Raw genomic sequence first — 27,692 nt, 5'->3', positions numbered from 1 at the left:
TCACAGGTGAAGTGTTGCCTCACCTGGAAGGACTGTCTGGGGCCCGGAATGGTGGTGAGGGGGGAGGTGTGGGGACAGGTTTGTTTGATCAGGAAAGACCACAACCAAGCTTGATTTAGTATCAGCCTTGACACCTTCTATTTCTAGCAAGGCTTAATGGATAATGACCAAGAGCAGTAGCTTTGAATGATCTTATTTTTCCTCCTTACCCAAAGGAGTAATTGTATTGCCTATGTGGAAGTCAATTAGTATTTGAAAATAAACCTGGAGGGTTCAATCTGATAATAAGAGACAAAGAAATAAATAGTCGCCTCTCCTTATCCGCAGTGGTTTAATTATTGGGTTTTGGGTTTTTGATCCTCCACATCAACCCAGCATGTTGGAGAGCGCACTCGATAGCGATCTGTCACTAGATCGAACTCGGGAACTTTCGTTCCCGAGCCCAGCGCTGAAACATATGTTCTTAAGTGTTTTATATGCATAGAAAGGTCAAATATATACTAGATATGAATGCAAACGTTTGACTAACTGATGCTAAATAATACCGGATATACCTGTTCCGACTTACTTAGTAAGAGAACTTCTGTTTTTTTTCCGATCCTGATCCATGATAACCCATGCACATCCTCCCGTATACTTTAAATCATCTCTAGATTACTTATAATACCTAATACAATGTAAATGCTATGTAAAATAGTTGTTATACTGCATTGTTTAGGGAATAATGACAGGAAAAAAAGCCTGTACATGCTTGAACAACAAGTGCTGGAAGAGCACTCCCGGGTTTTCGCAGTTGGTTGAATTCGCGCATGTGGAATTCGCAGATAAGGAGGGCTGACTGTATGCGTAATCATATAGACAGGCATACTTTATTGATCCCGAGGGAAATTGCATTTTGTTACAGTCACACCAACCAAGAATAGTGTAGAAATATAGCAATATAAAACCATAAATAATTAAATAATAATAGGTAAATTGTGCCAAGTGGAAATAAGTCCAGGACCAGCCTATTGGCTCAGGGTATCTGACACTCTTGAGGGAGGAGTTGTAAAGTTTGATGGCCACAGGGAGGAATGACTTCCTGTGATGCTCAAGTGTTGCATCTCAGTGGACTGAGTCTCTGGCTGAATGTACTCCTGTGCCTACCCAGTCCATTATGGAGTGGATGGGAGACTTTGTCCAAGATGGCATGCATCTTGGATAGCATCCTCTTTTCAGACACCACCATCAGAGAGATCTGTGCTTTCATTCATGGAGAGAGGGATTCCTGTAAAATTCAGCTAGTTCAGTCAAATTTTTAAGAACTAATGTGAAAATAGAATTTTCCAAATCATTACAGATAACAGAAGTTTGAAGTGGTGAATAGATATACTGCTAATGTTATGAACATAATATTAGATCTATAAAGAAAAGCACTGGGGAATGAATAGTTTGAATAGGCTGGGTTTGTTTTTCCTGGCTGAGGTGATGGCCTGATAGGGATATATACAATCACAGGAGTCATAAATAAGACTATCATTCACATGCTTTTCAGGTCAAAACAAGACCATTCTATTGAACACCAAGTTATGTGATTTTATGAGTTAATGTGAATGATATTTTGGAAATTTTACAAAGCTCCTGCCCTAATGAACATCATTCATTTCAATCCAGAATTTATCCTTTCCTTTGTATCTGTCATGCCAGAAGATCAAATGCTACTCTTGTGTCTACAGTGAATATGGTGTTACTTAGGAAGTGACGTTGTGAAATAAAACACCTTCTCTTGTGGACTAAACATACTAAAGAAACTATTGAAAAATTACATTCTTGTTTTGTCATCTCTTAGTCCTCAAGAAATATGTTTGTATATTTATCTTAATATTTGTGGGACTTTAGCTACAAGTTGCCTATTGCTTTTAAGAAAATTAATTCTTGGATCTAAGTGATATTAGCAAGGCTGGTATTTAATTGCCATCCCTAATTGCAGTTGGGAATTTGCTGATGAGCTGTTGGCCTCGAATCTCCACAATGCACAATGAATTAAGATTCTCTCACAGTACATATGGGATTTTGATCTAGAAACATTGAACATTGCAGTGCAGCTTATCTACAAGATCAGTGAACAAAAAAATTTATTTCATCTCGAACAACCACTCAAGTTCTACCAGACTATTCATGTCCCACAATGCCTATGCCAACCTAAACTTATCATGTCTGTACATGGTCCATTTCCCTCCATTTCCTAGCTGTCTTGTGCTTAAGTGCCTCTTAAATGTTGTTATTGTATCTTCTTCCACCCCATCCCTTGTCAGACACCTACTATTCTGTGTAAAACAAAAAAATGGCATGTAAACCTCTGTTAAACTCTCCCTATCCCACCTTAAAGTTTTTTCCTTGAGCATTTTTCTTTTATAGGTTGTAGACGTCCTGAGTTTGGGAGGTACTGCTGAAGAATCTTGAGTAAATTGGAGCAGTTAACCCTGTAGATTAGGGGTTTCCAACCTTTTTAATACCATGGACCCTTACCATTTAACAAGGAGTCTGTGGACTCCAGTTTGGGAACCCCTACTGTAGATAGTACACTCTACAAAATATCCTCGTGAAGAATGGATGTCTAAGCAAATGAATGGGATGCTTTAAAATGCAGAATGTTCTTTTCAGGATATTGTTAACCACTTTATGGTTGTAGGTGCATCATCCAAGTTAGTGGAAAGCTGGGATGGATCTGTCAGAAGATGGATAGGTCTGTAGAATATCCAACCTCAAATGTGCTGCACCATATGTGTGTTTACTAAACTTGTACAATTCAGCTACCAGTCAGTTTTGACCATCCCAATCACTTCCTCCCAAAGCCTGAGATATTGATGTAAGATACAGAGATTAAGTCTTTGAAGACCAAAGGAAAGTAATTAGGCTCATTTGTTGCAGTTAGTCATTGCTTGATAATTCTATGAAGTGAATGTTACTTAGTATTTAACACAAACCCATGTCTGGTTATTGTTAATATCTTGCAGCAGCCTAATTATCTGAGAATTTGTGCTCAACATCACTTCTGACCTATGGTTGCAAAACTGTGGTGGTTGGATTCCAGTGAAAAAGTAGTTAGTTAGACATGGCACTCATGAACAACTCCATGACTAATGTCAGAGATGACATGATTGCCCTCCACTAAGTATAAGCATTATCTTTGGTGTTAGGTTAACTCAAGCATCCATGAAACCCAGTGACATCCATTTTGCTACAGATCCCAGGTACTACTCTGCATTATATCAATGATAGTCACTGGCATCTCATTTCAGGTATTCCACATATTTTTCTGTTTAAATTAAGTTTGTAGTGAAATCTGAACTTGAATAGGTTGGTAGAACTTGGTGAGTGATTTATGGAGATCAAGTTGTTTTTAAGGTTTTCTTTCTTTGTTTTATTGATCAGTAAACCATGGTGAAAAGTTGACTTAGTTAGATCATCTGATTTTGTGGAACAGCGATGTCTTGAGTAATGTTCCAAATGTGGGAACTCCAGACAAACCCTATTTCAGATTACAGGCCATAGTTATTATCATGACCTATACTTAGTGGCCACTTTATTAGGTACAGGAGCGGAACCTAGTGTGGTCCTCTGCTGCTATAGCCCATCTACTTCAGTTCGACTACATACCTCTGTTGTGCACGTAGTTATTTGAGTTGCCCTCACCTTTCTGTCAGGTTGAAACTGTGGCCATTTTCCTCTGACCTCTTTCATTAACAAGGTGTTTTCACAGCTGTAACTGCTGCTCATTGGATGTCTTTGTTTTTTTTATACTTTCCTCTGTAAGCTCTAGAGACTTATACTGAAAAATCCTTGGAGTTCAGCTGATTCTGAGAAACTCAAATCATCCAATCTGGCACCATTCCATGGTCAAAGTCACTTGAATCACATTTCTTCACCATTTTGATATTTGGTCTGAAAAACAATTGAACCTTTGACCATACCTGCATGCTTTTATGCATTGAGTTGCTGCCACATGATTAGTTGAATAGAGAATTGGATTAACAAGCAGATGTACAGGTGTACCTAATAAAGTGGACACTGCATTTATCTCTTCTACTTGTATGGCACTTGCAACAGCTCTGGATTTACCAATTTTGCTGAGAGACTCAGATTGTTATATAGTCATAGAAAGTATAGCACAGAAAAAGGCCCTTCATCCCATTTAGTCCACCCTGAGCCATTAAAACCACTTAGTCCCATTGGCTTGCACTGGGACCATAGCCCTCCATACCCCTACCATCCATGTACATCTCCAAACTTACCTTAAAATAGAAATCAAACTCGCATGTAGCACATGCATTGTGTCACACTTACACCATCCTCTGAATGAAGAAGTTTCCCCATATGTTCTATTTAAACTTTCCACCTTTCACCCTTAACCCATGACCTCTAGTTGCAGTCTCACCCAGCCTCAGTGTAAAAAGCTTGCTTGCATTTACCCTATCTATACCCCTCATAATTTTGTATACCTCTATCAAATCTCCACTGAATCTTCCATGTTATAACGAATACAGTCCTAACCTATTCAATCTTTCATTTTAACTCAGGCCCTCCAGACTTTTCGACATCCTTGTAAATTTTCTCTGCACTCTTTCAACCTTGTTTACATCTTTCCTGTAGGCAGGTGACCAAAACTCCAAATTATATTCCACTATGCTCCAAATTAGGCCTCACCAATGGCTTATACAGCTTCAACATAACATCTCATCTGCTGTACTTGGTACTTTGATTTATGAAGACCAATGTACCAAAAGCTTTCTTTACAACTCTATCTATCAGTGGTGCTACTTTCAGTGAATTATGTACCTGTATTCCCATCCACTGTCTTGCCTTCATCAACTTTCCTGGTATCTTCCTCAAAAAACTCAATACAATTAGTTAGATATGCCCTACTATGCACAAAACCATGCTGACTATTTTTAATCAGTCCATTTCTATCAAAATACTTATATATCCACATAAGAGGCTGCTTAATAAGATGAGGGCCCATGGAATTACAGGAAGGATATTGCCATGTGTGGAGCATTGGCTGATAGGCAGAAAGCAAAGAGTGGGATCCTACTCTGGTCGGTTGCCGGTTACTAGTGGTGTTCCGCAGGGGTCGGTGTTGGGGCCTCTTCTTTTTACACTATATATCGATGATTTATATTACAGATTAAATGGTTTTGTGCCTAAGTTTGCGGATAACACCAAGATAGGTTGAGGAGCAGGAAGTGTTGAAGAAACGGAAAGGTTGCAGAGAGACTTGGTCAGTTTAGGAGAGTGGACAAAGAAATGGCAGATGAGATAGAAGGTTGAGAAATGTACGGTTGTACATTTTGGAAGAAGAAACAATCGGGCAGATCATTATTTAGATGGGGAGAAAATTCAAAAATCAGAAGTGCAAAGGGACTTGGGGGCCCTAGTGCAGGATACCCTAAAGGTTAACCACCAGGCTGGAACGGCAGTAAGGAAAGCGAATGCTATGTTGGCATTCATTTCAAGAGGATTAGTGTATAAGAGTAAGGAGGTGTTGATGAGGCTCTATGGGGCACTGCTGAGACCCCATTTGGAATACTGTGTGCAGTTTTCGGCCCCCTATCTTAGAAAGGATGTGCTGATGTTGGAGAGAGTTCAGAGAAGATTCACGAGGATGATTCCTGGAATGCAGGGACTAACATTATGAGGAGCATTTGTCTGCTCTTGGATTGTATTCATTAGAGTATAGAAGAATGAGAGGGGATCTCAGAAACATTTTGAATGTTGAAAGGGTTGGATGGAGTAGATGTGGAAAGGCTGTTTCCCTTGGTGGGTGAGTCCAGGACAAGAGGTCACAGTCTTAGAATTAGAGGGTACCCATTTAAAACAGAAATGAGGAGAAATTTTTTTAGCCAGAGGGTGGTGGATTTTTGGAATTTGTTGCCGCATACAGCTGTGGAGGCCCAAACATTGAGGGTTTTTAAGGAGGAGATTTACAGTTGTCTAATTAGTCAGGGTATCAAGGGATATGGGAAAAAAAGCCGGAAATTGGAACGAGATGGGAGAATGGTTTAGCTCATGGTGGAGTGGCGGAGCAGACTCGATGGGCCGAATGGCCCACTCCCGCTCCTTTGTTTTGTGATCCTGTGATATCGAATCTCTTAGAATACCATTCCATAACATTCCCACTACTGATGTCAGGCTCACCGGCCTATAATTTCCTGATTTATCTTTAGAACCTTTCTTAAAGAGTGAAAGAACATTGACATTCAATCATCCTGTTGAGGTGAAATTTCCTGTTCAGCTTCCATGTGACCTTGTTAACTAAAACCAAGAAATTTTATCCAAACTTGGGCCTTCACCTTGAATTTTAAAATATAAATTGTCATTGGTGCTGGCTTGCAAATACTAATCTACGTCAATGTATCTCTCAAAATAGCTCAGCATTTAATATACCTGACATCAGAATTAATAATGCCAAATGCATTATCAGCATTGCTGCAAACATTACTTCACTACTGCAATCTAGTAGTTTGCAAATGTACAAACTATAAACGTATGGTTTAACCCCATCTCCCAAATGTTGATCTGTGTTTCTTCAAGATAATCCCTAATATGCTTTGGAAATTGGGTAGATGTTTGGCCTTTGTCAGCAATGCTAAATAAGTTACAATTATACATGAGGTCTCCTTAGATTTAAAAAATAAACTCACTGCCCATTCATTTTCATAACCAATCTTCTCTTCTGTTGAAGTATAATCTCAAAATACAGTTCATCAGCTTGAGGGTGGAACTCTAAATCAATCTACCTAATAAACACATCATTTTGAAAATTATTTTGTTACTAAGCCTGTATTCATACCTGTATAAAAAGCCAAGTTCAAAATCTAATTGAGTCTCATTGAGGTCAACTTCAGTTGATCTCACCTCAGCATTTTGCTCTTACTAACTTTAACTGCTCAATTGATAACTGGGCAGACTGAAATGCATAAAGTTATGCCACATTTAATGGCAAATAAGTACAACTGTTGGTTACAAAGCTGCTCATCTTGTGAAAGAATATGCCCTATTAATTCAAAAACTAAGAAATGACATTTGCTGGAAATATTCATCACTTTCCATGTGAAGTCTTTGACTTGAAACATTAGTTCTTTTTCTCTTCACACAGATGCTAATTGCCCTTTAATAATTTTCTATTTTTACTCTCTATTTGCTCATAGAAAGAACCTTGTGTTGAGCACATATTCCTATTATAAAGTGGGAAATCTGAAAGAAAAGGTTGTGCAGAGCAAAGTTTCACAATCCATGATAAAATGCATGACCAGTTAAGTCTCTTTCATTGTTAAAGGATGAATATCGGTCAGGTTATAAAAAAGTCTCCTTTGAATAGGGCTATAGGGACTTTCACATGGACCTGATATAGTAGACAGCCTTGATTTAATGTCTTGTCTGAAAGAGGGCACATCCGATAGGATGCTTCCCTCTCAGTGCGTACACAAGCATTGCCTTAGTGGATGTATCAATAACTTATTTGAAAAATAAATGATCAGTTTCTTCCAGAACACTTCCTAATCAACTCCCAATTTTGGAACAAATTTGAAATACTCCATGGGAAATATCCCCATAGGACCAGAGGACACAACTTCAGAGCAGAGGGACATCCATTTAGAATGGAGCTGAGGAGGAATTTCTTTAGCCAGAGGGTGGTGAATCTGTGATATTTGTCGCCACAGGTGGCTGTGGAGGTCAGGTCACTGGGTGTATTTAAGGTGGAGGTCAGTAGATTCTCACTAACACAGTATGTGAAAGGTTACGGGGAGAAGGCAGGAGAATGGAGTTGAGAGGGAAGTGGATAAGCCATTATCAAAGGGCTGAGCAGACTTGATGGGCTGAATGGCTATTTCTGCTCCTATGTCTTCAGGTCTTATGGAAATGAAATGAGATAAAATACTTGGTATTCTTAAGGGAGGTAGGTTAGATGGCCCTGATATTGGATAATGAGTTGAGTGATTTAGTTCATTGATTACATTTCTAGATGATAAATGACCATTTATCTATATTAAAACAATTGTAGACGAGTGTGTCCCCACAATATCATTCAGAGTCTTCCACAACCAGAAGCCTTGGATGAACCATTAGATCTGTAATCTTGTCAGCAGGGCCGGATCAGAGGCATTCAAGTCTGGTGACCAAGAAAGTTACAAGAGGTCCAGCTACAGTCTCTGGAAAGCCACCTCCAGAGTAAAGTGGTAATTTCAGACTAAACTTGAATCAACAAAGCATGCTCAACAGTTGTGGCAAGGCTTGAATACTGTCACCTCTTACAAAGTTAAATAAGCAACGTAGGCAACAACAGGACTTCGCTTCCAATTGAACTTAATGCCTTCTATACTCCAACTGCCAAAGCATGGAAGAACCATCACAAACTCCCACAGTCAGGTCAAGTCACTTTCTAATGTCATTTCGACCATAACTGCTGGTACAGTACACAGTAAAACATGTAAAAGTAAAAGGCCTTGATGATCCTATAATTTTAGTCTCTGAGGCTGGCATGCGTGCAGCCTTCAGGAGGATGATCCCATGAAAAGCTTCCAGCCCAGACAGAGTACTTGGCCAAGTACTAAAAACCTGTGCTGATAACTCGCTGGAGGGTTCACTGAGATCTTTAACTGCTTGCTTTGGCAATCTCAAGCAGGCTTCAATTATACCAGTGCCTAAGAAGAACATGGTAACCTACCTCAATGACTGTTGTCCAGTAGCAATTGCATCCACAATGATGAAGTGTTTTCAGAATCTGGTGATGAAACATATCAACTCATGCCTGTGAAGCAACTTGGATCTGCTCCAGTTTGCCTTCCGGCACAACTGGTCCACAACAGATGCTATTTCACCGTCTCTTCAGTCAACCCCGGAACATTTATTTTCATTTAAAACCTTTTTTATTAATTATTATTAAAGATCAACAAAATACATTAAAGTAACAAGTCAATACGTCATTATGTACAATGAATAATTAAATTAGCAAATAACTGATTAACAAAGCTGAGCAATATATCAATAATAATAATAATAAGAAAAAAAGTGTTAAGAATTTTTTTGAAGAACCCCTACTAACTAAGAGAAAAAAACCATACTAACTTAAAAAAATGGGAAAAAACCCCATTGGGAGCATAACCCCGGAGCTATACATCATACAAGCTTCCATAGAAGAAAAACATCAATCTGCCAACTCAAATCCATTTAAACAAAAATCGGAAGGAAACCATATTATTTAACTCAAATCAGATGATAGTAGCGGGCATTTGAACCCCATCTTTTCTCAAAATCAAATTGACGATCAAAAGTTTGACTTCTGATTTTCTCCAAACTAAGAAATATCACCTGAGAGAACCATTGTATCAAAGTAGGAGCAGAAACATCTTTCCATTTCAACAAAATAGCCCTTCTCACCAATAATGTAACAAATGCAATTACATGTTGGTCTGATAGAGAAATACCATGAATATATTGAGGGATTATACCAAACAAAACTGTCAATTTATTAGGTTGTAAATTAATTTTTAGAACTTTAGAAATTGTAGGGAACACAGATTTCCAAAAATGTTTCAATACAGAACACGACCAAAACGTGTCAATGTGGCTGTCTCAGTTTTAAATCTATCACATTGACTATCAACATTAGGAAACATTTTAGACAGTCTCTCCTTTGTCAAATAGTAACAATGTACAATTTTAAATTGAATTAAAGAGTGACTGGCATAGATCGAAGAGGAGTTAACCAACTTCAAAATCCACAACCAATCCTCTGTTATCAAGGTCATGTTAAATTCTCTCTCCCAATCTTGCTTAATCTTAAGTGAAGGGTAATTGTGCTGTTGTAAATTTATAAATTGTTGAAAATGATAAATTTTCCCAATAAAACCTTTCACTAAAGGGTTCATTTTTAAAATAATATCTAACAGGTCAGAATCCTGTATATATGGAAAATTACTTAAATATTCTTGTAAGAGGTGTCTGACCTAGAACATTTAGACAGCAAAGGTGTATATGTCAGGATGCTTTATCGACTACAGCTCCGCATTTAATACCGTCATCCCCTTAAAAATAGTAAGTAGAAGACCTTGGCCTCAGTACCTCCTTGTGTGATTGGATCCTTGATTTCCTCACTTGCATACCACAGTCAGTTCAGATTGGCAACAACATCTCATCCATGGTCTCCGTCAGCACAGGTGTCCCACAAGGCTGTGTGCTTAGACCCCTGCTCTACTTGCTTTTCACTTATGACTTTGTGGCAATACATAGCTCCAATGGCATATTCAAGTTTGGTGATGACACCACTGTTGTAGGCCGAATCAAAGCTGATGAAAAATTAGCATGTAGGAGGAAGATTGAAAATCTGGCTGAGTAGAGCCACGTTGTGATGGAAGTGAGACTGATTCTTTGGGTCTCAACGGCAAGGGCCCTGGACACACAGTTTTAATTATAAGGAGTTATTTACAAGGGGAAAGAGCTTGGGAACAACACAAGTGGTTACAATATTTGCACAAGTGTGCTTAGAATAGACGAGTGTGGGAAAAGTCAGGTAAGTAGTACAATACACAGGAAAACAGTGTGGGGACAGAGTACAGGTACACATACAAGCAAGAGAAAAGTAACTACGAAATCTGCCACCCCTTGACTAAGGGCAGGCACGGCTCTCTGCTACAGTGACAACAATAAATGCTCCCACAACCCTATTCAATGCACAGCTCACCATGTGTCTCTAGCGCTGTATTGCAGTCTTCAGCCTGGAGTGAAGTAGGGTGGTCCCTCAAGGATGTCAAAAAGAAAGCAAGCCAAGCACATGTAGCACTCTTTATAGCTCAGGGGGCTGGAGGGTCCTGCCCAGGTGATTCATCAGGGGGCCAACAGCTTGGTGCTAGATGGGTTAATCCAATTAAGGTGGCTGATGGTTAAGTGTGCATTGACTAGTTGGGAGGGGTGAAATGTTGACTGGCATGTGGTGTGCCTTCTGACCTGGTGAGGGCAGTGCTGTAACGTGACAGGCACCACTCTCTGGATACAAGCTTCTTACTCATTGTCAGCAAGACCAAAGAGCTGATTATTGACTTCAGGAGGAGGAAACCAGATGTCCATGAACCAGCTTCTTACTCATTGTCAGCAAGACCAAAGAGCTGATTATTGACTTCAGGAGGAGGAAACCAGATGTCCATGAACCAATCCTCATCAGAGGATCAGAGGAGGAGAGGGTTAACAACTTTTAATTCCTCAGTTATTATTTTGGAGGATCTGTCCTGGGCCCAGCACGTAAGTGCAATTATGAAGAAAGCATAGCAGTGACTCTACTTCCTTCAGAGTTTGCAAAGGTTTGGCTTGACATTTAAAACTTTTAACAACTTCTTAGTGGAGAATACAGTATATTGACTAGCTGTATTACAGCCTGGTATGGAAAGTCCTTGAATGGAAAATCCTACAAAAGATAGTGATACAGCCTAGTCCATCACTGATAAAGCCTTCCCCAACATTGACCACATCTACACAAAATGTTGTTGCAAAAAAACAGCAGAATCAGATTCAGAATCAGGTTTATTATCACCGGCATGTGATGTGAAATTTGTTAACTTAGCAGCAGCAGTTCAATGCAATACATAATCTAGCAGAGAGAGAAAAATAATAATAAATAAAATAAAACATAATAATAAATGAACAAGTAAATCAATTGCATATATAGAATAGATTATTAAAAATGTGCACAAACAGAAATACAGAATATTAAAAAAAATGAGATAGTGTCCAGACCTTCAAAGTCCATTCAGGCAACACACACAAAATGCTGGTGGAACACAGCAGGCTAGGCAGCATCTATAAGGAGAAGCACTGTCGACATTTTGGTCCGAGACCCTTCGTCCAGCATTTTGTGTGTGTTGTTTGAATTTCTAGCATCTGCAGATTTCCTCGTGTTTGCTCTTTAAATTCCATTCAGGAATTGGATGGCAGAGGGGAAGAAGCTGTTCCTGAATCATTGATTTTGTGCCTTCAAGCTTCTGTACCTCCTTCCTGATGGTAACAGTGAGAAAAGGGCATGCCCTGGGTGCTGGTGGTCTTTAATAATGGACACTGCCTTTCTGACACAACACTTCCTAAAGATGTCCTGGGTACTTTGTAGGCTAGTGTCCAAGATGGAGCTGACTAGGTTTATAACCTTCTGCAGCTTCTTTTGGTCCTGTGCAGTAGCCCCTCCACACCAGACAGTGATGCAGCCTGTCAGAATGCTCTCCACGATACAACTATAGACGTTTTTGAGTGTATTTGTTGACATGCCAAATTGCTTCCAACTCCTAATAAAGTATATTCGCTGTCTTGCCTTCTTTATGACTACATCAATATGTTGGGACCATGTTAGATCCTCAGAGATCTTGACACCCAGGAATTTGAAGATGCTCACTCTCTCCACTTCTGATCCCTCTATGAGGATTGGTATGTGTTCCTTCGTCTTACCCTTCCTGAAGTCCACAATCAGCTCTTTCGTCTTACTGATGTTGAGTGCCAGGTTGTTGCTGTGGCACCATTCCACTAGTTGGCATATCTCACTCCTGTATGCCCTCTCGTCACCACCTGAGATTCTACCAACAATGGTTGTATCGTCAACAAACTTATAGATGGTATTTGAGCTATGTCTAGCCATGCAGTCATGTGTATACAGAGAGTAGAGCAGTGGGCTAAGCAAACACCTCTGAGGTGTGCCAGCGTTGATCATCAGCGAAGTTATCACCAATCCGTACAGACTGGTCTTCTGGTTAGGAAGTCGAGGATCCAATTACAGAGGGAGGTACAGAGGCCCAGGTTCTGCAACTTCTCAATCCGGATTGTGGGAATGATATTAAATGCTGAGCTATAGTCAATGAACAGCATCCTGACGTAGTTGTTTGTGTTGTCCAGGTGGTCTAAAGCAGTGTGAAGAGCCAAGGAGATTGAGTCTGCCGTTGACCTGTTGTGACGATAGGCAAATTGCAATGGGTCCAGGTCCTTGCTGAGGCAGGAGTTCAGTCTAGTCATAACCAACCCCTTAAAGCATTTCATCACTGTTGATGTGAGTGCTACCAGTAAGGCAGCCTGCATGACTCTTATTTGACGCTGGTATACTTGTTGCCTTTCTGAAGCAAGTGGGAACTTCTGCTTGTATCAGTGAGAGGTTGAAAAGTCCTTGAATACTCCCGCTAGTTGGTTGGCACAGGTTTTCAGAGCCTTACCAGGTACTCCATCGGGGCCTTCCTCCTTGCGAGGGTTCTCTCTCTTTAAAGACAGAGCCTAACATCAGCCTCTGAGATGGAGATCACAGGGTCATCAGGTGCAGCAGGGATCTTCACAGCTGAGGTTGTGCTCTCCCTTTCAAAGCATGCATTGAAGGCAATGAGTTCATCCGGTAGTGAAGCATCGCTGCCATTCATACTATTGGGTTTCGCTTTGTAGGAATCATCTATCATTGGGTATCCCGGCCACCCAGGACATACTCCCTTCTCACTTCTGCCATCAGATTGAAGGTACAGGAGCCTCAGTACCCACACTACCAGGGCTCAAGAATATTTATTATCCCTCAGGCATCAGGCTGTTGAACCAAAAGGGATAACTTCACTTCATCCTTGAAATGTTCCCAAAATCTATGGACTCACTTTCAAGAACTCCTTGTCTCATGTTGTCAATATTTATTGCTTATTTATTTATTATTATTATTATTATTTCTTTATTTTTGTATTTTCACAGTTCGTGGCTTTCATGCACAGCTTGAATGTTCAAGTTTAGTGTGGTCTTTCATTGATTCTACTATGGTTATTGTTATATTATGGACTTATTGAGCATGCCTGCAAGAAAATGAATCTCAGGATTGTATGGAGTGACATATATATACTTTGATAATAAATTTACTTTGAACTTTGATAAATTAAACATACTCAAAGAGAATAAGTGCATCCATGCATCTTAAGAGAATTAAGGAAAGAGATTCTTGCTGGAGGACTGGCAAATAAATATAATGCTAACATTAAAGAAATGCAATAAAATATAGCTAAAAAATTGCAGATGGATTGGTTTAATCTGGATGGTAAGAGAATAATGGAAGGACTGAAAAGAATATCTATGACTTAAAGTATAATAATACTCAGCATGCGCTTCAGGCCTTTCTTGATGAATTTTGTTGAACCTTATGAAGAGATATATACAAAGTATGCGATAGGCATAATTTATCTAGATTCTCAAAGGGCCTTTGATAGTGTATCCCAAGCTAGCCAAATTAATTAAAGTAAGTATTTGGTAGAGTCAGGGGACATTTATTGGGGAAATGGTAGCATAGATGTTATAGCATAGCTATATAAAAAGCTCCAGCTACCCAAGTTCAGTTCCACTGCTACACGTAAGTAGTTTGTGCATTCTCCCCATGACCGCATGGGTTTCTTCTCGGTGCTTTGTTTTCCTCACACGTTGTAAAGACGTATTGGTTAGAAGGTTAATTTGTCACATGGGTTAAATTGGGCTGTGTGGGCTTTTTAGCTCTTGCCTTGCTATATCTCTAAATAAATTAACAAACAAATAAATAAAATGTAGCACAATTGGCATTGAAGCCAGATAGCAGTGAAATAAATTGGGGTAGGTGTTCCAAAAGGAACATTTCTGGGATTGATTTCAATTTTGGAATTAGTAAAACAATTTCTAAATATACAGATGATACCACATTGTGGGAGATATATGCAGGAGAATCGTCAATGCAGAGTAAGCAAGTTATTGGCATATGAATTTTAACACAGATTAATGCATGGTAGTAAAAAGGAAGAAAGATACGAGAGGGCTGTCCTTACTTGAATGTTGTGAGTCTTGATAAAGTGGGGAAACAAAGGGTCCTGGGAGTACAAATACACCAGTAATTAAAAGTTGTGCCACAGGATTAGCAAACCCTTGTAAAAATTAAACCAATTACTCAGGGGTACTGTATGTGGATGGATGAAACTGAAAGGCAATTAAGTAATGCTAAATTTGTACTGAACTTTGGTTAAACTTGATGTGCTGTGTAATTCTGGCTGCTATATAAAAAGCTGTGGGGAAGTTGATAGGGTTAAATAGAAGGTAAACAAGAATGATACAATATATGAAAGGATGGTAAAAGATGAAAAGAAAACAAAGAAGGTTCATTAGGATTGATAGAATGGAAACCTCTCTGGGGAAGGAGCATAAATAAAAGAATTCAACATATGTACATTTCTAAAAAAAATTGAGGAATTCTGAAGAAGCATCAAGCATACTATCTCTGCAGATGTCTTCACTTGAAGAGTGGTGAGAAAGTGAAACTCACTACCACAGGGCACAGTTGAAATGAATACAAATTTGGAGGAGACTGGACAACATACAAGTAAGAAGGGAGCAGTGGGTTACACCTATGGTTTTATGTAAGGAAAATAGAGAGGGATAGGTGGACTATAAACATCCGCTGCATGGGTTACTTGGTGCATTTATGTAGTAATCCCATGTATTTAATTTAGTTTGTCATATACATTGCCTCACCTGAATATGAGTCCCTCTTGGTATCTCTCTTGTTCCTTATCCAATTAGCCACTTTTCATAGTAGCACGTACAAAATGGTGGAGGAACTCAGGTCAGGCAGCGTCTATAGAGAGGAATAAATAGTTAACATTTTGAGCCAAGACCCCACAGCAGAGCGTTTTTCACGAGTGAGTTTAAGAAGAGTACTGTGGATATTCTGAACTGCTTTAATCCAAATATTATTTCCAGCCATGTTATTGATGGGTTTGCAAGGCTGGTGAATAACAGCAGGCTTTTGGCTGAATATATTCTGCCTCGCTCACTGATGCATTTATGTGTATTCTAAGCAGGTCACCAGGAAATGTAATGTTGGTCATGTAATTTCAGGAAACTGGGAATTTTACCCTGTTCTCAGTTGTTCCTTGTGCATTGCTCCCTGTTTTATCAATCTACTTTAAATTACTACCTAGGGTAACACCCCCCCCCCCCCCCCCCCCCAATCCCACTGCTGGTTATGCTGGTTACTCTCCATCTTACTGATATCCAGTCCCTTTTCACTTGAAATTTGTTTTCCATTGCTGCATAGTTATATGATAGGTTGTATGCCCATTTGATGCTTTGTGTCTCATTCTCTCTACATTGCTTTATTTCTATGTCATTTGAAAATAGAGTAATGTGAACATTAAATATTATTTTATGCTATGAAACAGCTTTTTCATATACTTCTCAATACCAGCAACTGTAAATAGAGAGCACATGCTTATGCACAGACAAAATTTATCATCTCCAGAATTACCAGTCCATTCTGACCCATCTCCTATTCAAGCCTCTTGCCTCCTTAGGTCTTTTCAGTACAAACTGCCATAATTATATTGACCATTTCAATTATTTACATTCCTGTATTCACTCTACAATGAGCCTTAAACACTGTTCACTAAGTATGGGCTCTAGATTGTCATTTCAGCAGGCTGACAAAGACAGGGTTGTTTCAAGAACAGACTTCTATCTTGTGGAGTTTGAGCACTAACTCTCTGAGGCTGCCTCATATCTCTGCCACACACCAGTAACTATCAATCCATCATTGCTAGTCATTCAAGAGATTTTCTCCTCACAGCCTCCAACCTTATAGTTTCTCAACCAGACATATGTATTTCCATCCTCTCCCTGAGGTCCAAAAGTACATTATACTAGTAGATTAATCAAATCGCTTGGTTTTGCCCCATGGAGTTTATTCATTTTAACTTGATTTATTTCAAAGCTCACAGTAAACTTATTATTGAAGTATATACAGTGTATGTCACCATATACTATCCTCCATTTTCTCGAATGTTCCCTCTAAATTTGTGGCATTTCTGGTGCTCTGATGATTTAGAATAGTTAGCTTCTCACCGGCTCTTATAGCTATGGTGTTTATATGGCAGCTTTAGTTTAGTTTCTTGACAATGGTGACTGCCAGGATGCTAATGAAGAAGGACTCAGCATTGGTAATACCATTGAATGTCAAGCCCAGGAGCCTAAACTCTTTCTTGTTGGAATTGCTCATTGCATGGTACCTTTGTGGCGTGAACATTATCTGATACTTAACCAGCCCGTGTCTGAACATTGTTTGGCCTTGCTTAGAAGCATAGTTACTTCATTTGCTGAGGAGATGTGAATGGAATGAAACTTGTGTCAGGGAAGAGACTTCTGAGGCCTTGATTCTTGCATCAATTTAGCAGTAGTAAACAAGAATGAATTCCTTTCTCTAACGGTTCGGTAGAGAGAAATTGTGGGCGTGCTAACTTTTCAGATCACTGCTTGAACTGTGTATAGAAAGTTGGTTATAATTATAAATAGTGTGTTTTTGAGACTCTCTAAAAGGGCATTTGGAGCTGTTTAATACTAGGATGAACTACTAAAAAGTGGTCTGATTCTGCTGACAAATTAAGGGCAAACTGTCTTGACTTGGTGAGTAGTAAGCTTGGTGTGCTGAAGAGTTGGAAGTGTTGTCCTTCAGAAATGTTGTTCCCATTGTATTTTTCCAGGGATTCAAGGAGAAATCAAATAGTGTAGAGCATTATTCAAAGAAGAACAAGCTGTGTTTTGAATATCTTAAAACGCATTCTTTCCCTCAACCAGAAAATACTTGCCAGCTTAATGTTTTTCTGGAGACTTTGCAATGTATTTCATTACTGGAAATGCTTTGGGACATCTGAGGAATTTTAACAAGTACATTTCTCTCTTTTTTTTGTTAAAATGTGTTAGCCTGTTGATAAAAATAAATGAACTGGAATGATTGACAACACTGAGAATACATCTTATTGTATTACAGGTCCTTCAAGTAGACATTCCAAAGAGGAGCCAATTGTAATTGCCTTGGCATCAGTATCTGTCGTAGCTGTCCTGATTGCAGCTCTCTTCTTTGGATATAGAATGTTTGCAGGTTAGTGTCTACTTTATAGTGAAATTTGTGTTGGCTTTCTGTTGGTTTTAGCAATGCTCAAAATAATCACATGCATACATATTATAGCCCTTACACAAGCTATTGCAGCAAGAGCACCAGCACTACAAGGCAATCATATGCTAATACATCAAAACATATGCCATTTTTCATATTGCATTTAACTACAGCACTGCACATATAAATTCCACAGCATCACTGCATAAGGAAGCATACCACAGCATTACATTCAACCTTGCACATATGAAAGCATACATGCATGCATGTGGATGCACCACATAACTGTATAACCATAGTAATGAACATATGGAGTACCGTGAAACCACACACATGCTCTACAAGAGGGTGTACACAAATACATCACTACGCACATGTGCTTGTTCTTTTTCTCTCACATACGCATTCACTGTCACACACCCACACTCTCAAACTTCTCCCACACACACAGATTGTAACCACACATGTGTTCATATTTTCTCATTAACCCTCACACACACACACTCTCTCTTCCCCCCCCCCTCCCTGTCCCTCTCCCTCCCCCTCTCCCTCCTCCCCTCCCCTTCTCCCTCTCTCCCCCCCCTCTCTCTCTCTCACACACACAAACACAACAGCAGCAAAACATAATGTGGCATGTGCTATGCAATAATATTCCTTTCTCCAACCAAATTCTCCTGTTTTGAACTGAAAATAGCTAATTCTCACCAATTGCAAAAGCATCTCTAGCAACCTATTATTCTGCATGTATGGCCTATCTTCCAACATATAGGCAGATGATTTAACTATTGAAGCATCATTAGATTCTTCTTCACTCAAACTATGTATATGAATAAAAATTTGCATTTTTAAAATATGAACAGAAATACATGGAAGTACTTTGCAGGCCTGGTCTGCGGAGAAAACTAACTTGCTAGAAGAGCAATATCTCATATTTTGTCTGGCTAGCTGCCAACCTAACAGCATAAGCATTGATTTCTCTAACAATTTGCCCTTCGTTCCCTCCATTCCCCCTATCTTTCTTTTTCCATTCCCCATTCTGGTTTTATACTCACCATTTCTCTTCTCCTTTCCTTCATGATCTCCCCATCAGCTCCTTCTGGTTCTCCACCTCCTTACCTTGACATGCCCTATGAAGAAGCTTTCTTCTTCTTCTGCCTTTTACCTCTTACAACTATCACATACCAGCCTCCTACATCACCCCCCCTCCCTCACCCACCTTCCTTCCCCCTCACCTGGTCTCACCTATCACCTGTCAGCTTGTACTCTTCCCCTCCCCTGCCCCCACTTTCTTACTCTGGCTAATGCCCTCTTCCTTGCCAGTCCTGATGAAGGGTCTCGATCTGAAATGTCGACTGTTTTATTTCCTGCACAGATACTGCCTGACTTACTGAGTTCTTCTAACACTTTGTATGTGTTACTCAAGATTTCGAGCATGTGCAGATTCATTTGTGTCTCTGGTGCTCCAAGTCCAACCCCTTCTCAGCACTGGAAAACAATTGCAGGTGGACAGGATTTTATAAAGAAGTAATATATAAGAATTGTGGGAAGTGATGTATGCCACTTACCGTAACCATTTCAGATGGTAAACTCCCATCCCTCCCCACTCTCCACTTCCATAGGCAGTATCTTTTGCTCAGACATAATTCCGCAAGTATCAGTTGCCCTCCAGTGTCTCACCCAAGCAGCTTTCCTTCTTGAGTACACTCTAATAGTATCTGATTTACTTTCTTGTGGAGAATATATTGGTATGTGACTTCAGAATAGATGTTTGCAGTGCAGATTCAGTACCCCTTATCTGAAAACCTCAAAAATCCAGATTTTATTTTTGAGTGCTGACAATGATGTAGCAAATGGAAAATTCCACAAGGCGCTGGGAGGTTCTTAGGCAAAGCACAACAGACAGTTCTGAGAAGTGACCCCACATATGTAATTAACAGAAGTTAATGAAAAATAGAAAAACATTGCATAAAGCAAAAACTGGATATCTCGATCGTGTATAGGAGTTGATTCGTTAGAGGCAGAGTGAATGTATGCTGTTTCACAATATGCTGATCATGAAATAAGCAAAAACCTGTCATGATGAGCTTAAAATTGAAGGTAATTGTGAATATTCAGCAGGGTGGTTATAGAAATTTAATGCCCACACATTATGTTTTCATTATATTAATGGTATGTAATAATTTTTACTGTTAAGTACGTATGTGTGATGAACAAGTGTAAGACAAAGACTGCTTACTGATAGCACATAAATTCAGAGTTGGAATGATGGTGATCTCAAGCTATCTATTATATCCAAAATCTGAAAAAATCCAATTAAAGAAACATTTCCACTCCCAAGCATTTCAGATAAGGGGTACTCAACTTGTATTAGTAGCTAGATAATGATCAACAGCAAATGATGCAGATCTTTTGTTTCACTCTTCCCTTCCTGGGGTGCCAAAACAACTGGAAACAGTTACTGAAACTTCCTGTGGTCTCTACTTCCTAATAGCAGTTGTGGTATTTGTGTATTCAGTGAGTCAATAGAAAAGCTTATTTGAACATATTAAATAAATATATTTTAATTATTAGAATTCACAGGAGTTGTAAAACTGGTGCAAAAGATTCACCCCCAGCAATTCCATCTAGGTTGTTTACTCTTCACATAGTCCATATTCACTCTGATTTCCTCCAGCCACTAATACAACCTAGTTTCTGTGAGTTTCAGCCTCAACTACTGACTCTAGAAATGAATCCCTCATTGATCCAGCTTTCAGTGCAAAGATGTTTCTCCTGATTCCTGTTCCAGGTCTATATAATCTTTTATCTGTGGTCCCTCATTCTAGATCCTTGAACCACTGGAAACAGTCTGCTTCTATTAATATGTTCCAATCCTTTTCAAGACTTGGGTCACATCTTCCATTTAATTTATATCCTTTTGATGAAGAAAGCTAAATTTGAAGTTAGCTTTTGTATTTGAACCATATTCCGTAAATCTATTCAATTTTCCATTTGAACTCACATTAGAGTTTGTTAAAGCTTAATATTGAATGCAGCAACTCATTTACACATGGTTTTTACATATATTTTAGTGACAAAATTTGCCATTAGTTTTTATTAACAGCTTCATCAGCTGCCCTTCAATACGAACTTCTAGCCTCAAAGAATCACTATTTTTACAGAGCACTCAACATAATTCTATTCAGTTTAATTATAGTTTCTTTTGTTTTAATCCCTCATTCCATGTCATTTCATTCCATATGCCACATTTTAGCTCATTTGCTGCCTTATTAGTTTATCCTAAATGTTCTTTCTACCTTTGTTTTGGCACCATCTGCAAATTTTGTAACTATTCTGTCCAGACCTCTCTTCTCCCTAATGACTCTACTTGTGTAAGGCATTTTGTCAACATGTAACTTCATGTAGTTGTACATGGTTACTACATGTTAAGGATAATCAGAATCAGAACCAGATTTATTATCACCAGCATGTGTAGTGAAATTTAACTTAAGCAGCAGCAGTTCAATGCAATACATAATATAGAAGAAAAAAATAATTAAGTACATCAATTACAGTATACATATATTGAATAAATTAAATATTGTGCAAAAACAAATAATATATTAAAAAAGTGAGGTAGTGTTCAAGAGTTCAATGTCCATTTAGGAATCAGATGGCAGAGGGGAAGAAGCTGTTCCTGAATCGCTGAGTGTGTGTCTTCAGGCTTCTGTATCTCCTACCTGGTGGTAACAGTGAGAAAAGGGCACTGGGTGCTGGAAGTCTTTAATAATGGACACTGCCTTTCTGAGACACCATTCCTTGAAGATGTCCTGGGTTCTTTGTAGGCTAGTACCCATGATGGAGCAAACTAAATTTACAACCCTCTGCAGCTTCTTTCAGTCCTGCGCAGCAGTCCTGCACCCCACCCCCCATACGAGACTGTGATGCAACTTGTCAGAATACTCTCCACTGTACATCTAGAGAAGTTTTTGAGTGTATTGGTTGACATACAGAATCTCTTCAAACTCCTAATGAAGTATGGCCACTGCCTTGCCTTGTTTATAACTGCATTAATATGTTGGGACCAGATTAGATCCTCAGAGATCTTGACACCCAGGAGCTTGAAACTGCTCACTCTCTCCATTTCTGATCCCTCTATGAGGATTGGTATGTGTTCCTTCATCTTACCCTTCCAGAAGTCCACAATCAGCTCTTTCTTCTTACTGACACTGAGTGCCAGGTTGTTGCTGTGGCACCACCCCACTGGTTGGCATATCTCACTCCTGCACACCCTCTCGTCACCATCTGAGATTCTACCAACAATGGTTGTTTCATCATCAAATTTATAAATGGTATTTGAGCTATGCTTAGCCAGACAGTCAAGAGTATAGGGAGAGCAGAACAATGGGCTAAGCACGCACCTCTGAGGTGCACCAGTGCTGAAGGTTAGCGAGGAGGAGATGTTATCACCGGTCCGCACAGATTGTGGTCTTCCGAATAGGAAGTCGAGGATCCAATTACAGAGAGAGGTACAGAAGCACAGGTTCTGTAACTTCTCAATCAGGATTGTGGAAATGATTGTATTAAATACTGAGCTATAGCCCTGACATAGGTGTTGTGTTGTCCAGGTGGTTTATTGTGGCGATAGGCAAATTGCAATGGATTCAGGTTCTTGCTGAGGCAGGAGTTCAGTCTAGTCATGACCAACCTCTCAAAGCATTTAATCACTGTCAATGTAAGCACTACTGGCGATAGTCATTACAGCAGCCCACATTATTCTTAGGCACTGGTGTAATTGTTGCCTTTTTGAAGCAGGTGGGAACTTGCGTCTGTAGCAGTGAGAGGTTGAAAATGTCCTTGAATACTCCCACCAGTTGGTTGGCACAGGTTTTCAGAGCCATTGGGATTTTCCGCCTTGCGAGGGTTCACCCTCTTCAAAGACAGCCTAACATCAACCTCTGAGACAAAGATCACAGGACCATCAGGTGCAGCAAGGATCTTCATAGCTGTAGTTATATTCTGCCTTTCAAAGTGGGCAGAGAAGGTGTTGAGTTCATCTGGTAGTGAAGCATCGCTGTCATTCATGCTATTGGGTTTCACTCTGCAGGAAGTAATGTCTTGCAGACTCTACCAGAGTTGCCGTACATCTGATGTTACCTCCAACCTCGTTTGAAATGGTCTCTTCACCCTTGAAATAGCCCTCTGCAAATCATATCTGGTTTTCTGGTACAGGCCTGGCTCGCCAGACTTGAATGCCACAGATCTAGCCTTCAGTAGATGATGTACCTCCTGGTTCATCCGCAGCTTTTGGTTTGGGAATGTACAGTAAGACTTTGTAGGCATACACTCATCCACATAGGTTTTAGTGAAGTTGGTAACAAGTGCAGCATACTCATCCCAGTTCGAAGATGAATCCCTGAATGTAGTTTAGTCCACCGATTCAAAGCAGTCCTGAAAGCGCTCCTGTGTTTTCTTTGTCCATACCTACTTGGTCCTTAGTACTGGTGTTGCAGTCTTCAGTCTCTGCCTATACTCAGGGAATAGAAGTACAGCCAGGTGATCAGACTTCCTGAAATGAGGGCGTGGAACAGCATGGTAGGTATTCTTGATGGTGGTGTAACAATGGTCCAGTGTGTAGCAATTATTTGAATGTAGGTGTGATCAGATGTGCCAGTAGAGTGTAATTCCATAGGATGTTCAAGGCAAAAATACTCACTTCAGAGAGTGAGTATTGCATAGAGTCCATTAAATGCAATCATCAACATTTCCAGTGTAAGTCTCATAATTAACACTGCATACGTATTTTCCTAGGTTCAAGACTACTGTAGTATCAGTAGTTGTATCTTCATATTGCTAGGCTGCCATCTAGTGTTACAACTATATATTCTGACAAAAGCTGCAGATTCAAATCAGCTAATCAGATGTGACGAGACCAGAATGTCACTTCATAAAATGGAATATATTTTACACCATAAAACCATGAAGTTGCTACTTCCAACTGTGGTTTTGCTAAGTTCGCTCAATTCAATTCAACAAGTGTTGTTTGAGCAAAATAAATTGCTTTTTTGCGTCCATTCCTAGCCGAACAGATGCCCTGGATGCTCTGGGTTCAGTTCTTTCAGAAATAGGGAGCAACTTGGAGATTTATGAGATTTATGGAGATTTATGACCTTATGATAATAGAGGTCACAGATGTGAAAGCAACTAGTTCAGGATATTTAACTTCAGTTTTAAGTTGATGCAGTATTCCTTTATGTCACAGACAGAATAGCATAGAACATGAGAAAATATAGATGATGAAGGTATAGAACTGGTGCTATAATACTTTGTGTATTAAAATTAAGCCCTATTCTCTGAATTGTGAGCATTCATTATCTTTGTCAAATAATTAATCATGGAAAGTAAAATATATTGTTTATTTGATAATTTGTAGAACAGTTAGATCAGTTGCATGGACATGCCTACCAATCAAAATTTTCCTGCACCTTATAACAGTACCCCCATGCCAAATTCAAAAATGGCAATCCACCTTTTTACACATTGTAATCTAGCAACCCAACAGAACCACCAAATGTAGATCATGAATCACTGGTCAAGAAGAGAGAATATATGAAGGGATATTTAAAAGATAATGTCTGTGAAATGCTATGCTGCAGACAAGGGTAGGAGGTAAAACAGTGAGGGCAGACAGAGAAAAGTGAGTCTCAGGTATTTGAGATGGAGGGAATATGTAGTTCAGTGGAACTCATTGTGTATGCCAAACAATGAGCAGATCATCCTGGGAATAGATATACTTGGGGAGGAAGTTGCTGCAATATTCTTACAGAAAGAAGAGATTAGTTGTACAAGCCAGGGTCAAAGAACGCGTACAGTTCACAGAGCAGAAATGTGGCTGCAACAACTCCAAAATAGCAGGGCCTGAATCCAAGATGACAAGTATGAATGATGTTAGCAATTCCCAGGGATACAAGCCAAACATGAAGAACTCTGTGAACAGATCAGAATAGGCCTGATTAGAATAGAATAAGTGGAAACAAGGGTCTGAAGTAAAGGATGTACAGGAAGAATGGGTTTGTCTCAGAGTTAGAACAATACAGGGCAAGTCCCACTTCAGAACAATTAAAACCCATTCTTCCTGTACATCCTTTACTTCAGACCCTTGATTCCACTTAATGTGTGTTTTTTAAAAAAATGTATTTTTTAATATATATATAAAATGTGTGTGTGTATATATGTGTGTTTATAATGTTCCATTCTAAACAGGCCTATTCTGATCTGTTCACAGTCTTCTTCATTTGGCTTGTATCCCTGGGAATTTCTAACATAATCCATACTTGTCATCTTGGCTTCAGGGCCTGCTATTTTGGAGTTGCTGCAGCCACGTGGGCCATGCTTCTGCTCTGTGAGCAGTAAATGTTTTTTGACCCTGGATTCTCCATTTAATCCCTTCTTTCTGTGAGTCTATTCCAGTAATTTCCTCCCCAAGTATATCTTTTCCCCGGGTGATTTGCTCACTGTGTGGGCATACACAGAGTTATATAACCATATAACAATCACAGCACAGAAACAGGCCATCTCGGCCCTCCTAGTCCGTGCCGAACTCTTAATCTCACCTAGTCCCACCTACCCGCACTCAGCCCATAACCCTCCACTCCTTTCCTGTCCATATACCTATCCAATTTTACCTTAAATGTCACAACTGAACTGGCCTCTACTACTTCTACAGGAAGCTCATTCCACACAGCTATCACTCTCTGAGTAAAGAAATACCCCCTCGTGTTTCCCTTAAACTTTTGCCCCCTAACTCTCAAATCATGTCCTCTCGTTTGAATCTCCCCTACTCTCAATGGAAACAGCCTATTCACGTCAACTCTATCTATCCCTCTCAAAATTTTAAATACCTCGATCAAATCCCCCCTCAACCTTCTATGCTCCAATGAATAGAGACCTAACTTGTTCAACCTTTCTCTGTAACTTAAATGCTGAAACCCAGGTAACATCCTAGTAAATCGTCTCTGCACTCTCTCTAATTTATTGATATCTTTCCTATAATTCGGTGACCAGAACTGTACACAATATTCTAAATTTGGCCTTACCAACGCCTTGTACAATTTCAACATTACATCCCAACTTCTGTACTCAATGCTCTGATTTATAAAGGCCAGCATTCCAAAAGCCTTCTTCACCACCCTATCTACATGAGACTCCACCTTCAGGGAACTATGCACTGTTATTCCTAGATCTCTCTGTTCCACTGCATTCCTCAATGCCCTACCATTTACCCTGTATGTTCTATTTGGATTATTCCTGCCAAAATGTAGAACCTCACACTTCTCAGCATTAAACTCCATCTGCCAACGTTCAGCCCATTCTTCTAACCGGCATAAATCTCCCTGCAAGCTTTGAAAACCCACCTCATTATCCACAACACCTCCTACCTTAGTATCATCGGCAAACTTACTAATCCAATTTACCACCCCATCATCCAGATCATTTATGTATATTACAAACAACATTGGGCCCAAAACAGATCCCTGAAGCACCCCGCTAGTCACCGGCCTCCATCCCGATAAACAGTTATCCACCACTACTCTCTGGCATCTCCCATCTAGCCACTGTTGAATCCATTTTATTACTCCAGCATTAATACCTAACGACTGAACCTTCTTAACTAACCTTCCATGTGGAACTTTGTCAAAGGCTTTGCTGAAGTCCATATAGACTACATCCACTGCCTTACCCTCGTCAACATTCCTCGTAACTTCTTCAAAAAATTCAATAAGGTTTGTCAAACATGACCTTCCACGCACAAATCCGTGCTGGCTACTCCTAATCAGATCCTGTCTATCCAGATAATTATAAATACTATCTCTAAGAATACCTTCCATTAATTTACCCACCACTGATGTCAAACTGACAGGTCTATAATTGCTCGGCTTACTTCTAGAACCCTTTTTAAACAATGGAACCACATGAGCAATACGCCAATCCTCCGGCACAATCCCCGTTTCTAATGACATCTGAAAGATCTCCGTCAGAGCTCCTGCTATCTCTACACAAACTTCCCTCAAGGTCCTGGGGAATATCCTGTCAGGACCCGGAGATTTATCCACTTTTAAATTTCTTAAAAGCACCAGTACTTCCACCTCTTTAATTGTCATAGGTTCCATAACTTCCTTACTTGTTTCCCACACCTTACACAATTCAATATCCTTCTCCTTAGTGAATACCGAAGAGAAGAAATCGTTCAAAATCTCTCCCATCTCCCTCGGCTCCACACATAGCTGACCACCCTGATTTTCTAAGGGACCAATTTTATCCCTCACTATCCTATTGCTTTTAATATAACTGTAGAAACCTTTCGGATTTACTTTCACCTTATTTGCCAAACCAACCTCGTATCTTCTTTTAGCTTTTCTAATCTCTTTCTTAAGATTCCTTTTACATTCTTTATATTCCTCGAGCAATTCCTTTACTCCATGCTGCCTATATCTATTGTAGACATCCCTCTTTTTCCGAACCAAGTTTCTATAATCTCTTGAAAACCATGGTGCTTTCAAACCTTTAACCTTTCCTTTCAACCTAACAGGAACATAAAGATTCTGTACCCTCATAATTTCACCCTTAAATGACCTCCATTTCTCTATTACATCCTTCCCATAAAACAACTTGACCCAATCCACTCTCTCTAAATCCCTTCGCATCTCCTCAAAGTTAGCCTTTCTCCAATCAAAAATCTCAACTCTAGGTCCAGTCCTGTCCTTCTCCATAATTATAT

The 27,692-nt window shown here is 39.6% G+C and overlaps 1 protein-coding gene across 1 annotated transcript in view; it reads left to right on the top strand.

The window, feature by feature from the left end:
* Positions 1–27,692, top strand: part of bmpr2b (bone morphogenetic protein receptor, type II b (serine/threonine kinase)) — a 280,508-nt gene that overhangs the window by 189,526 nt on the left and 63,290 nt on the right. Inside the window, exon 5 of the mRNA XM_059967372.1 lies at positions 17,810–17,920. Coding sequence (XP_059823355.1) covers positions 17,810–17,920 — 111 coding nt within the window. The remainder of the gene's footprint in view (positions 1–17,809; positions 17,921–27,692) is intronic.

The sequence above is a fragment of the Hypanus sabinus genome, chromosome 4 (assembly GCF_030144855.1).
Source record: "Hypanus sabinus isolate sHypSab1 chromosome 4, sHypSab1.hap1, whole genome shotgun sequence".
In the NCBI taxonomy this organism is placed as follows: Eukaryota; Metazoa; Chordata; class Chondrichthyes; order Myliobatiformes; family Dasyatidae; genus Hypanus; species Hypanus sabinus.
Note: the sequence above shows the minus strand (reverse complement) of the source record. Positions and strands in the feature narration are given on the sequence as shown.